Here is a 13,661-nt window from a genome sequence, read left to right as displayed (position 1 = left end):
GGAGAGTACTGGCGCAGCACCCAGGTGGGGCTGCACACTGGGGGTGGACGGGATCCCCATGACCTGCATGACTTATAAGTGTAAGGAGACGCCATTCGCCTGACACCTGCACAAGCACCACGCCGTCACCAGGGTCCCCCGCTTTCTGAAGGGAGAGGGGCCCCGGTTCAGATCTTCATGCGGAGGGGTGACATACCGGTCGTTTAGCGCCATCGTGTGGTAGACTTGTATAACCTGGCAGAATTTCCTGGCTCAAAATCTTTTTATTCGTCGCTCCTGACATGCCTGTGGCTAGTTTATAATGAATATTTTATTATATACTATTATTTTTTATTTGTCATCTTCAACGGTATCCTCTTCGCAGTACACACAAGTATAGTGGCGATAACTCCACTAGTGTTGACAACGAGTAATGACTTCAGGAAGCTGGGGTTTGAATCCTGTCCATGGCAGAGTTCTCCTTTAACAAATGTCTTTGGACAGTGGGGGGAAACCAGAGCGCCTGGAGTAAATTCAAGTAAACAGGGGAGAACATTCAAACTCCACACAGACAGCCCCTCAGGTCTGGAACTGAACCCAGGGCCCCAACTTGCAAAGCAATGCTAGCCACTGAGCCACTGTGCTGTGTCTCCATAGTCATCATTAACCCTTATCTAGTAAATGACTGGAGACTAGTCTAGCCTCTAGTGCACTCCTGCCATTTTCCTCAGGAAGGAGCATGTTTGCATCTGAACAAGTCTGACTCTGCTATACAGAGCGGAGTAGAAACTTGATGTTATGATGTCAGTAAGAGAGCAGCAAAAGTAGGTCGGCAAAAAATTCCACCGAACCTGGAGGTATCTGGCAGAACTGAGCTGCATGTATTAGATTTCTTGTTGCTCTTGTAAGTCTTTTTAAAAACGAAACATGAATGTACTTCTGTGATGCCCCAGTGCAGGTTGTGAGTGGGTTTTGGGGAGGAGAGAAATCAAGTGAGGACTGACCTTATGTTAGGCCTCATCTCATTAGAGTTTGCTCTGTCTGAGAGATTGGAACCATTTAAAACCCCTGAGTTCAGAAACAGCAAGGTCTGGGGCAGTTTTTAGCTGGCCACTATTGACTTGGTGGTAATCATTATCAAGCACCTAATATTGTTCCTCATCCTCTCTCTGCTGGCAATATGTTTAATGCTTTTCATGATGCTTCAAGTTTATTTTAGTGGTAAAAGAAGGTTCCCAAACTGAACCCCTTGGCTTTCCGTCGTCCAGTTGAAAAGACTGACAATGGCTTTCAATAATGGCTACAGTATGTGCATTACTGCACAGCAATGGCAAATCCCAGCTGCAGATTCCCTGGGTGGTATTTCAAGCAGTGGGGGTCACTGCAGATGCTGGTACACTGCTTGGGCTAATTAGCAAGTGTAAAACCTAACCTACTGTAGGACATTCATGCAGAAAACATTTTGCTGCACACCTCAACTTTGAACTTGAGGCACACATACAGTTTCTGCAGAAATACACAATTTCCAAGATGTCAAACAACAACTGTTACTACCAAAGCACATGTGGTACCTTTGTTAATTACCCCTGAAAATACTGTACAAGCTAGTGTTTGCCAGTCTGTCAATGTGTGGGAAAGGTTGCTGCTGAATGATTTTCAGTCAGGGAAAGTGATGAAAGTATGTTTTTCAAGACAGCTACACATTACCTTGGTTCTATTCTGACTTTTGTCAAAATCTGTGTTCTCAGTCTATCTTTTCTTGCTACCTTGATAAAAAACAAAGCCATCACATTCTTAGCCTGTAGATTTAGTCAGTCTTTCATGATCATAAAGTACATAAATAAAATATTTATTTACATCCAACTTTTAGACAATAACATTAACATTATATACATACAATTCAAGTTATACAAGAATGTTGAAAAAGGCAGCAATTTTAACTAATTGCCTGTGCAATTTGCTTAACATGGACAGGACAGGTGTTATCACAACCTGCATCTCTTCAAGTCTGACCTTGAGCACGTGTATTCAGAGGTGAATACAATTTATAGGATTATAGAGGGGTTCCACCACAACTGTGGATCACAGAGGTTTGCACAATAGAGAAACTCAGGAGGACCAAGAATCACACAGTTACATCAAGATTTAAAGGCAGCATTCATTCTGTGGAAGCTGTACTTATCAACAGAGTTTATTTGGCAACTAATCAGGGCGACAGAATTACTCTAGGCTCCATAATGGGACTGGTAATCTCACAGTGACACCAGGAAAAATACACCCTCTTGTAACAAAAGGGTGGCATGTGGTCTTTGTTGCTGGGTAAATGCCACAGCACTGTTCTCTGGACATTCCTGTAGTAGGACATTGTTTGCAAATTTACTGGTTCAGCACTCTAGTTCTGTAAACGGAACCAATCTACCTTGTTTTCTGAAGAAATCAGTAATTTCTTAAAACATTTCAAAAGATGCATCTTAACAAACACTATGAGCCAGATCCACTTGACCTTAGCTTCTGAGGTTTGTAAATGCAAGAACTTTAGGTTAGTAGAATAGTGCAACTTATTTTTCTTAAAGGGCTGCCAAACCTGCATTGTGCTGTAATATTTTAAGATCCTAATACAGTATTTACACACATACATTTATGAAGGCTGCTTGGCTGTCCACAGAAGTACAAAGCAGAACTTTAAAAAATGTGTTTCTCCAATACAAAGAACAACCTCAGATATGATGACTGTAAATTGTCCCATTTGTCCAAAAATAATACTGCAGGTTAAAACCAAGGGTTTTTGTAAAAAAATCTGTAAATGAGCCAGTGTTTCTGAATATTTCAATGGTAAAACAGAACTCTTGGTTATGTTGCTGAATAGTTTGGATTGCCCTATACTTGAATTAAACCAGGTTTATCTTGACAACTATTAAATTAACAATCTTTTTTCTTACCAGCGGACACAACCACAAATAAATAAAGCCTTGACATTGATTGGTTTTACCAACAGTACACAGTTGATTTTACAGATCTGTGCAATGAGTGTATGAAGAATGACAGGCTGGAACCAGACAATGATTTGTCAAATTTGCAAAAGCACACCAAACAAGCACTTAGTTAGACTTCTGGTTCTTTGTGGCACTCCTGAGTCTCATTTTCAGTTAGACCTCCTGTACTTGGTGTCTGACAGAAATGGTAACGGCTTCCCCTTAGTTTTTGATAAATGCAGCTGAACGCTCTTCTTCTTCTTTAAAATGATGATAAAAGGACCAATATCAACATTGATGCACCTTAAGATCATGACACTGACACAGCAGATGTCAATAATGAATCCTGAGCATCTGTTGGAGAGCAACTCCAGTCTCAACAGAGAGAGGGGTCTACCAGAGGCGGGTCCGGATTTTCAGCATGTTTATGTAGTTGTGAAGAGAACGTAGGAGGCTTCCTAAACAGGGGAGAAGGGAGTTTCTACAATCTCCACTCATTCACACTAGAGAGATCACAAGGCAATATAAGCACAGTGAAGAGACAGGGCTCTGAATTACTCCAGTGGAGAAAATGCAAAAATGTTCAGATGCTGCTTTATTGGTTCTAAACAAAAAAGTAGCCCTGACCAGCATTAAAACTAAATGAAACTAAACCTAAAAGTTTGCAGCAAGCAAATGGAACATATTGTTTCATAAAAATGTGCATTACAGGACCCTGTATTAAAAATACCATAGACTGCACAGGAGCTGCCTGGATCTTCCCCCAAGATACTGGGGCATTTCCACCTGCTTCAACCCAGGTTTTTGTGCCTGTCTGCATTTCCGAGAAACCCTAAGTTTCCACACAGTTCTGCTCTGCTCAGCCACTGTCACCTTTCCACACAGGCCAAGCCGGAGGGTGGCACTGGCACATCCGCAACCTACATCGACCCCCGTGATCCGGAATCCCATTCCGGCTGCTTCCGGGGGCAGGAACAGGCTAAATGTGAGCCGTATAAGGGTGCAACAGCTGTGCTCGGGTGCTGCCTGTGACTTTATTTTCTACTTGTAAAAAGGAGGAATTAGATGTCATATGACAATCCCGTCTCCTGTAGTGTTGTGATTGGATGAGAGCTAATTAATATTCATACCATAATTCATTATATATATATATATTGGCACAAGGGCAGTAAATAAATAACCAGGTGGTTCAGTGTATCCCGAAGCACAGCCGGCTCAGAAGACAACACAAATAACAACGTCCTTCCCACCCGCTCATCCCCTGCTCTCCCTCCAGGCTCATAGTCATCCCCGGGGAGCTGCCCTGCCCTCAGTCCAGTTTGGACCCCTCCCTGCTCTGGGCTCTGCTCTTCCTGGAGGCCAGGTACCCGGCGATGAAGTCTGTGTTCTGGTACATGACCATGCCCGACAGCGTCAGCACCACGCCCACGCAGCTCAGCGCCGACAGCTGGCAGCCGAACAGCATCTGGGACAGGAGCAGGTTGCCCACCACGCTGAGGTTGCCCAGGACGTGCAGGGTGACGGCGGAGGTGAGGGTGATGACGCAGAAGCTGGCGAGGTTGTAGAGGACGGAGCCCAGGCAGCTCAGCAGGATGAGGACCCACAGGTGGTTGTCGTACCGCAGGGGCGACTCCAGGGCAGCCCAGTTCTCCAGCACCAGCGCCGCCACCGCCAGGATGCAGAAACTGGGGATGGCCATCAGGTAGAGCAAGAAGACCGAGTTGATCTTCTCCTCTTGGAGGAGAATGCCTGATTCAAGACACAAAGAGAAACCTGACCATCAGATCCACACTGAGGAAGCCTGCAACCTCTGCTGAAGCAGCGCCCTTCTGCATTAAAGTGCTCTAAACCTGCATCACAATCCAAAGCATAAAATGTAGGAGACCTTAACACACAGTTGTCTGGTCCTTAGCCTGGTTCAACACACTTGGCCTGACAATGACAGCCATATGGGTGTCTGCTGTTTAAACCAAGGGTGCAGACGCATTGTGATATACTGTAAAAGCCAAGGTTAGATTTTATTTTAAGAAGACAAAAATATAATTGGGATGAAGAGGGACCCTTTCCCATGATTACCTCAGCTAGGAAAGTGGAGGGTTTCTGTTTCAATTACAGTTACAATTTCAATGTCACACATTTAGCTATTTTTGCTGTCTTGCAGCACTGGGGCCCTGGGTTCAATTTTGGAGCTGGGGTGCTAATTGCAATAAGAAGACCTCTTGGTAGGTTAACTTGCTTCTAGGAAAATTGGCTCTGGTGTGAGGGTGTCTGTCAGTATGCCCTGTGACAAACTGTGAATCGGCATGCAGCTCATTTTACACATGTGGAATACTACTGTAGTATCGGCAGAACCATTTTAGTGGAGGAATTAGGCAAATAGGATTTTTTCCTGTGCTGCTGAGTAATTTGCATCACTATCACACCTTTCCTTAAAAAGCTGATAACTGAGGTGACGCTGTAAGGTGCACAGTAGTGGATATAACTTTCCATTTGGTTGGAAACGTCCACATTTTGGATGGAAGAAGAGGATCTGTATAAAGAAAATGATCTGGGGCTTTATGTTATAGAAACAGCGCTTACTGGCTCAGGATTGCATGAAATATGAAGTGAAACTTTCCTGGTTTTATCTCACTCACACTGTTCTATACTGCTCTTTCAAAGCAGCTGCCTAAACCTCAAGACAAAACTATCTTCCACACAGCACACACTAAGGACCAGTTTTCCCAGAAGCCAGTTAACCCACCAGTATGTCTTTGGACTGTGGGAGGAAGCCCACACAAACACATGGGGTACACACAAACTCCACACACACAGCACGCAGGGCAGCCATGCGCGCCACTGCACTACACAATCTATTTGAATAATGACTGAAAATACTCTCCTACATACCATCAGCTGTGAAATTTGAGATACTCTAGATTAACTCAATCACCAAAGTGTGTTTGTGAAGCACTGTAGACTTTGTACTTTGTAACTCAAAAAGAAAAGGCTAAGAGCATGGTACAGGCACTTCCCAATGTAAAACAACATTCAAATTTCACTTTCTCTGTGTGTCATTGCTTGTTTTGATCTTTACAGTTCATTAGACTGTAATGAACATTTAAGGACGTGTAAGAACATGTAATTTAAGGCGGGTGAAAATAAACGACATTGTTATTTTCACTGTAGCAAGCCTGAAAACGTCTATCCAACAGTGTTTTGTTAAAACTCTTTTTCCTTTTAGATATTTCCATAAAATGAGACTTGAGTTCATTTACAGAACGTTGCCCACAAGAAGTTTCTGACAGACACATCTCCCCAGGCTTGCCCACATCAGAAATTGGGAACGGTGAAGCCTCACAGCTTATATTTTTTTAATCTGAGTTATCTGACTGTAGAAAAGTAGTTTAATTGTAACAGAACATGTGTTCTTTCACAGCAATTTCATGGTGACAAAATACCTCTGCACTGAATAGTATTATGGTAGTGATTCGGATTTACAGAGTAAGCATAAATACCTTTCACATTTCTTTCTAACCACTGTGATTGCCTCTTTGTGAAATATAAAGTCGTTACTTTTTGTTTCTTTACATTTTTTGGAGTGCTAAAGAGGGTCAATATCTTGAAACATAATGCAAAAAAATACCTTGGGAAAATATCAAGTTAAGTCCTACTTTGGAGGAAACAGTACTTTATCAGCTAGCAAATGATCAAACTCTGATGCCATGTGATCTCAATTCCTTAAATCTGCAACATTTAACAATTAAACACTCTTCCGGATTTTATGTAGTTGATGATTAAGACATAAAAACAACAGTATTGTGGCACTTGGGAATTAAAAATTAACCCTGTGCACTGGCATTAGTTTTCAGCAAGAAAAAAGTGATAGTGTTGCCATTTAATGGACTCAGACGAACAACACCATCTCAAGCCTCCGTGTTCTCACAATTCTGTCTAAATAGCTTAACTGAACAACCCATTTCATTTTCTTGGAATGTGGCTGTACTGGACTGTCCTGTGTTTGCTGTACAGAATGAGTGTGTTCTTGAATAGACCATCGTGAAAATCACTGTGTCATCTTTTTAGAAAGCGCAATCTATGAATTGAGCAGTAACCTGAGGCCTCTAGTTTCATCAGGAGGTGTATTTATAGACAGGAGCCAGTTGGGGGAAGGGGGTGTCAGGTGATTTTTAGACCCTTACTAATGATGCATAGTTCAAGAGTGACAACACAATATTTTCTAGTTGCTCGTAATGGGGTCAACTTATAAAATCAACAACACCATATTTGAAATTTTAGATACGTCAGAGATAGGTTTGTGATTTAATACAAGCGCAATATATTTAACAATAAAAAATACTGTTTACCAGAAAACAATATATGGTGAAGAATATTAATATGATATTTTGCATCACTCATGATGTACACAGTCTGGCCTTGTAAATATAAAAACTGTAATAATTCCTTGCACTTACTGTATACAGTTTTGTTTCATTTCAAAAGAAGTACATGGGAGATGTAGGAATGCCAGGCTGTGACTTTCAAAGAGGGATGAAGGCTGAACGCCTGCAGCAGGTTAACACCCCTTCTCTTACAAACAGTGTCCTGGGATGTTTAACAACCAAGCAGTAAGGAGCTTGGTTTACTGTCACACATCCCAAGGCCAGACGTCTGAGACAAACTGCTCCGAGCTGGCTGTTTTTGCCATTATAAAAACTGATGCAGCCTTTATCTTATCTTTCTACTGCATGCCAATTTCAAAAACCACTTACAGTACAAAGTCATTTCCTTACTCATTTTCCCCTTTCCCTCGGAGTCTTTAATAACCGGAGTGAGGCGCTCACTTAGACGTCATGTCACAACTGGCAGCTGACATCGACGAGATGAGAAGCGGTAAACAGCTGCAAACAGCTGAAGGTTGATACAAATCCAGATAAGCGACAATGTGTGGTGTTGCAATGCGGTATAAAGCCTTGTGTAATGTCAGAATAAATTGTGCCATCGGACCTTTTTACTCGCGCTGTTTAGTCTAAGTGCGTTTTGCTAGTCACGATCTCTAATGTATTGCATCTATTCTCTATATTGCTGAGACCTTATAAATAAAAACTTCACTGACTTTCTTTTTATATTTTTAAGATTAGACTAGTATTCTATACCGCGTCCAGATGTTATAACACAATTCGAATGGGGCTCGGTATTGTTTACAGGACGTGTGCGTCTGCGGTTATTTTCGTTAATGAAGACTTTGGTCCAGTAAACGCCTTTTTTGATAATTACTTTATCAACATCTTTTGAACATCATCTGAAAGCGGAAAGGGGGTGTGTAATAGGCTTGGTCGAATTAAAAGTTACATAATTACATTAAAACACAGTTTGCAGTTTAAAATACAAGTATTAACAACTGTACTGGCGAAACAGTGTGGACATTTTAGAAGCCTATACTCCAAACGCCTTGGAGATTTGGAGAATCCTTCGAGATTATTTTGTTGTAATGCTGCTCCAAGGTGTAATTTCTCAGGGGTCAAAACCACCAAAACATTTAAAAGAGATTTCAAAAGGGAGAGTACCGCTTTCTAAGTCTGACCGGAACCCCCGACCTGACCAAACCGGACCAGACGTCTGTGGCCACAAAAAAAAAGGTTTTCGAGTTCGAGGGAAGCTACCGGGTTCACTGGTACACGAGTGTCGAATCCACGCAGCCCCACTGCACGCAGGGACAGGCCAACCCACTGTCAGGTCTCTCGGGCGCATGCTTTGCATAGGCGTTACAGACGTGAGTTCAAACTTTGAATGAGTCATTCAGCGAAAAGGGAAAAACGCGTAGGAGAGAAAGAAAAAAAACAACAGCCTCATTCTGGCTCACCATTGGATGAGAGCAAAGAGCTTTTCCACGGTGAGTCGCACAAGACAATGCACACTACAGTGCGGCTGGCCTCCAGTTTTGGCTGGGTAGTGAACACACACCAGATTCCCCAGGCCGAGCCGGAGAGGAGGGCGAACTGTAAGCTCCTACAGACGGGCTCCATACGGCATGTGCACAAAGCTGTAGACATGATCCTGACTGTATTCTACTACACATGGACACACGGCTGGTGAATATGCCACAATCAGTGCTGTTGTGATCACAGTCAACAACAACAACAACAACAACAACAACAACAACAACAAAAGAGTACTGTAATAGTGTTTATCACCGAAAACCAGAACTTTTTAAGAGCTGAATTGGACGGAGACACATCACTGTGACTGTGTATATGACATATCGCCGTGTGTCTAGGAATATATGAGGAGAAGGGCACTAGCACTGACTCAGGCCATCACTGAATAAGAGCGTGAAACCCGATACTTAAATTGCCGGTTACGAGAAAAAAAATAACTGACAGATGGATAAGAGCTGTAGGCGGGGAATGCCAATTCAAACCAAAAGCTCGAAACTACGTAAGAGAGCCGCCGTAGCCAGCTCACGTGTACTTGAATTAAAACGATCGTTAAAACGAAAGACTTGAAATCAATCCTGGGAAAAAAAAGAATACAGAATAACGCGCCAATCCCTCATGCCGTTGCCGGGGGCTATACGGCAGTGTATTGCGGCGCGGTGACTCACTTTGTTGAATGGACTTGACTCCTCTCAACATTGTAGCAGCGAAGACGAAGAAGCAGCCCATCTGGTCGAACTGCACCTCCCCCATGATGCTGAAGGACGCCCCCAGGCAGATGGGCATCATGGCGGTGTACTTCAGGACGTGGTGCTGCTTGCCCAGGATGAGGGTGGAGATGGCCAGCGTGAACAGCGGCGTGGTGGTGTAGATCATCTGAGCGAAGGACAGCTGCACATAGCTCAGCCCCACGTTGCCGAAGGCGATGCTGGCGCAAAAGGTCAGGCTGAGCATGAAGACCTTGACCTTGGCGGGGGCCGTGAGGTCCCTCTCGCCGCTCCGGGGCACCACCAGCCGCAGCCTGATCAGCCCGTAGTCCACCACGATGGCCGTCAGCATGTGCAGGGCCGACAGCAGCAGCGGGTAGCGGAAGTTGTACACGGCGAAGATCCACTTGTTCAGGCTGGAGATGGTGGTGCCCGTCACAAGCCACACCACGACCGCGGACAGCAGGTGCAGCATCTCGGCGGGCCGCCTGCGGGCCGGCGTCCTGGCAGCCTTGGGGACGCCATGGGCTGGTATCATGCTCGCTTCATCCTCTCCCCTGGAAGGCAGACACATGCTCAGAGCTCAGGGCAGCTGCATTGGGTGTCTTTTCAACGCCGAGCGGTCGAGGTTTTCACCCTCAGCGCACTAAATTAGTCGAAACGAGGAAAACACCGTTTCTAAAGAGCACTTCTTCTTTCCAGTGTGTCTGACCCGGCTCCCCTCCTTAGTTTTGGTACAAACTGTCTGTTGCTAAGACGTAAACACGGTTATTTTCCACGCCTTTTCCCCAACACGTGTTGTTATTGTGCGGAAGGCCGGGGGTTTGTCACCGGACACCGATGACATATGCTATAGCGCTTGCATCGCCCGGGAGGGGAGGGCCGAGCCGGTGAAGGCATCACGCCAGCCTACCACGGGGAGGTGGGCGGAAAAACACCCGCTTTAAACCCTAACCCCCCGAGCCCATCTCCGAGACACAAACGCCGGCTGTTACCTCTGTTATGTTCCGGTAAAAAGCGCCACGGCTGTTGCTCGGCTCTTCCGGCACAGACAGGGCTACAGAAGCTCCCTAAATCACACATCGCAGCATCCCGTGATCGCGGAAAGATGTCGAAGCTCCTCTCGCAGGGCTGCGTTTTCAGCTCCGATCAATGCGATCGGCATCGAAACCGCAAACAAGGAAGCCGAGACCTCGTTGCCGAAGCCGATGTTATCTGCCTTAAGCATAACACAATTGGGAGAGAAAAAAACAACAACAATGCGATGATAAAAACCCATCCAATCCTGTGTGTGTAACTGCGCCGCTGGAAAATGAACTGCCCCGTCGTTTCATACGATAAAATACGTACCTCTCCTTGGACGTCTCAGCCAGCTTCTCGTTGTTTTATGTTTGCTCGTAGAGGCCACAACTGTACTAAAATCTCACTCCCGCAACAATGAATGACCCACTTTAATCTAACCACGCAGTCTCGCACTCGCCAGGTGCCGCCCAGGCTTTATTTTCCAGACGCAGGGAAATACAATGTATTGGCCGCTCCGCTCGGGCTTGTAACATTGTCGGGAAGACAAGATGTAACCCCGGTCCCCCAACACACACACACGCTCAGGGCTTAGCTGTCAACTCCTCAGGGCCGCCGGAGCGCATTCATGCCGGCTGGTGCTTTTGACACATCGCCACGCCTGCAAAACCAAAAGCCCGGAACAGTCGCGTATTCAAAAAGAAAAAAAATACCTCCGTCAGAGTCCAGGCGCATTCTGGACGCCTCTGTCCCTCCGGCGAGAGTCCCCACGACTTGTGACTTTTGCCCTCTGCCGGCTTCCCAATGCGACAAACGTCAGTCGCCGAATTTAGCCCGATCCATTCAGAGGAGCGGAGAATGTGACCCGACTGCGTTCCTCTGCGAAGAACAGATTTTTCCAGGCAAGCAGGTCGCTGCAGCCGGTGCTCGCACACGCACGCACAGCGGCTTGCGCCGAGGGTGGTCACAGGTTTAAAAATATATTTTAAAAAAATAAAATAAAACGCGTTGCGCGGACATGCAGTTTAGGCGTGAGTTGCTGGGTTTACTGCGAGCAACGTAAACTCATACTTCAGACAAAGGGGGCGCCCGTGTTTTCTGTTTATTGAGGTGCGTTTAAAAGGACCACCTCTGGCAGTATTTATATCCGCGAATGCGTCCACCAGTTTACTTTTGAAACCGATGACGCTATAGAGTGAGTTCCTGGGATATATAGAGAACAGAGTGCTCTCAGAATCCTCGGTCCGCTGACGCAAGACAAGTTTTTGAGCTCTCGCTGCAACGTATTAAGGAAAGACGCCGTGCCTCTCACATAATATTAGCACTTGAGCCAAATGGCTCCTGAACAATTCTTGCATGTTCTACAAGCTTACATCTCCCGGGCTGAATTTATTTCTACATCGGGGAATACGGGTTTCTTAATGGATTTCGACATTTTAAAAATCCCATTCAGATTACACCCCAATCGGTACAGAGTAACCGAACGCATAACAAAAACACCTCGAGCTGGAGATGTCCTCTTTATAACCGTTCTGGGGCTCTGGAGTCACTAATGAGCGACGGTGTGAGCCACAGGAAAACGGGAGAAAAAAATTAACAGGATCAGTAATGCTCTGACCTTCAGAGAACAGCAGCTTCATTGGGGGTTATGGTAGAAAAAGAAAATGCTCATAACCTCAGCCCGATTTCTATCATACAAAGAACGCGAGAAATATGAAGGGGATACTGGGTCCTTTAACAGTAGATCAACTGGCTGCTCATGGCTTCCTGACACAAGGACCCAACTGATTCCCGAAGGACCGCAGCGATGCCCTCCAGATTCAACAACCTTGTTCCTGGTGTCCACAACCCTTTGTATGAAGAACAGCCTCTGTCCTTGGTCATAGTTACTCTTTTCACCAGCATCCACTTGTGCCTTCCGATAGGGATAGCATCTGAAGGGAGATCTCCATTTGTCTTCTGCCAGGGACTTGTCTGGATCCAGAACAGGCAGGAGGAGCTGCAGTCCTGGAGAACAACAGGGTTTCCCTTCCACAGCTGATCCTAATTTTCCATCCATTTTCTAACTGCTGTATCCAGTAACAGGGTCATGGGGGAGCTGGAGTCTATCCCAGCAAGCAACAGGCAGAAGGCAGGGTACACCCTGGGCAGGACGCCAGCCCACTGCAGGACACACACACACACCAGGGCCAAATTTCCCAGAAGCCAATTAACCCACCAGTATGTCTCTGGACTGTGGGAGGAAAGCTGAGCACCTGGAGGAGACCCAGGCGAACACGGGAGAACTTACAGACCCCACGCAGACAGGAACCCAGGTGTGGGATTGAGCCCAGGGCTGCAGGTCTGAGAGCAGCGCTCACTGTTGCTCCACCACACAGCTCACTTATAACACTCCACATCGGCAGATATTCTAACAGTGCTGCACTGCCAGAGTAGTTACTAGGAAGGAAAAGTGTTTTCAAGGATATCTGTCATCAACAGGCTCCTGTTTCTGCTGGTCTGAATGACCGTCACAATTAAAAACTTGCAGAATTACATATACTGCAAGTGGGGGCGGAGCAGTGGCTCTGTGGCTCAGGGTCTGCACCTGTGGCAGGAAGGTTGCTGTTTCAAATCCCGTAACCGGCAGAGGAATCCTACTCGGATGGGCCCCTGAGCAAGGCCCTTAACCCCAACTGCTCCAGGGGCGCCGTATAAATGGCTGACCCTGCGCTCTAACCCCCAGCTTCTCTCCCTGTCTGTGTGTCTCATGGAGAGCAACCTGGGGTCTGCGAAAAGACAAATTGTATGAAATGCAAGAAATTGTATATGGCCAATAAAGTGATTTGATCTTATACTCTAAATGCCATAATTCAATTTTTCCCAACATGTGACAGTTAGGCCATGAAAGCATCCAAAAACAATTTCTGGATGTTTTAAAACTTCATGTGAATCACATGTCGCAGATAACAGGCACTTAATAAAATTATAAGCTTCTGAAAGGGGCTTTTCAGCGAGATCCACAGCTCCTGCTTTCCTCAGTGCTCATATAAACACTGTGGAAGGAGTGGGAATTTCAAGTTCTTTCT

General features: G+C 45.5%; 1 protein-coding gene across 2 annotated transcripts; it reads right to left on the bottom strand.

Moving 5' to 3' along the window:
* Positions 1–1,811: 1,811 nt before the first annotated feature.
* Positions 1,812–11,570, bottom strand: slc35e4 (solute carrier family 35 member E4). 2 transcript variants are annotated; one of them, XM_088936088.1, is made up of 4 exons: positions 11,307–11,570; positions 10,569–10,792; positions 9,535–10,130; positions 1,812–4,700 (listed from the first exon to the last, which is right to left on the bottom strand). In XM_088936088.1, exons 3-4 carry the CDS (start codon positions 10,109–10,111, stop codon positions 4,261–4,263), a joined length of 1,017 nt encoding a protein of 338 aa, XP_088792214.1. In that variant the 5' UTR covers positions 10,112–10,130; positions 10,569–10,792; positions 11,307–11,570; the 3' UTR covers positions 1,812–4,260. The 2 variants fall into 2 exon arrangements, with proteins under 2 accessions (XP_088792214.1, XP_088792213.1); XM_088936087.1 differs by lacking the exons at positions 10,569–10,792; positions 11,307–11,570 and having other exon boundaries at positions 9,535–10,354.
* Positions 11,571–13,661: the final 2,091 nt, after the last annotated feature.

The sequence above is a fragment of the Atractosteus spatula genome, chromosome 17 (genome assembly GCF_055471065.1).
Source record: "Atractosteus spatula isolate fAtrSpa1 chromosome 17, fAtrSpa1.hap1, whole genome shotgun sequence".
In the NCBI taxonomy this organism is placed as follows: Eukaryota; Metazoa; Chordata; class Actinopteri; order Semionotiformes; family Lepisosteidae; genus Atractosteus; species Atractosteus spatula.
This window is presented reverse-complemented; position numbering and strand designations above follow the sequence as displayed.

What these genes read in the sequence shown, in the direction of transcription:
- slc35e4 (XM_088936087.1), bottom strand. Translation starts at nt 10,147, where the DNA reads ATGTGTCTGCCTTCCAGGGGAGAGGATGAAGCGAGCATGATACCAGCC. An exon ending in AGTCAAGTCCATTCAACAAA is followed by an intron (nt 4,701 to 9,534) that starts GTGAGTCACCGC and finishes GTCTTGAATCAG; the next exon opens with GCATTCTCCTCCAAGAGGAG.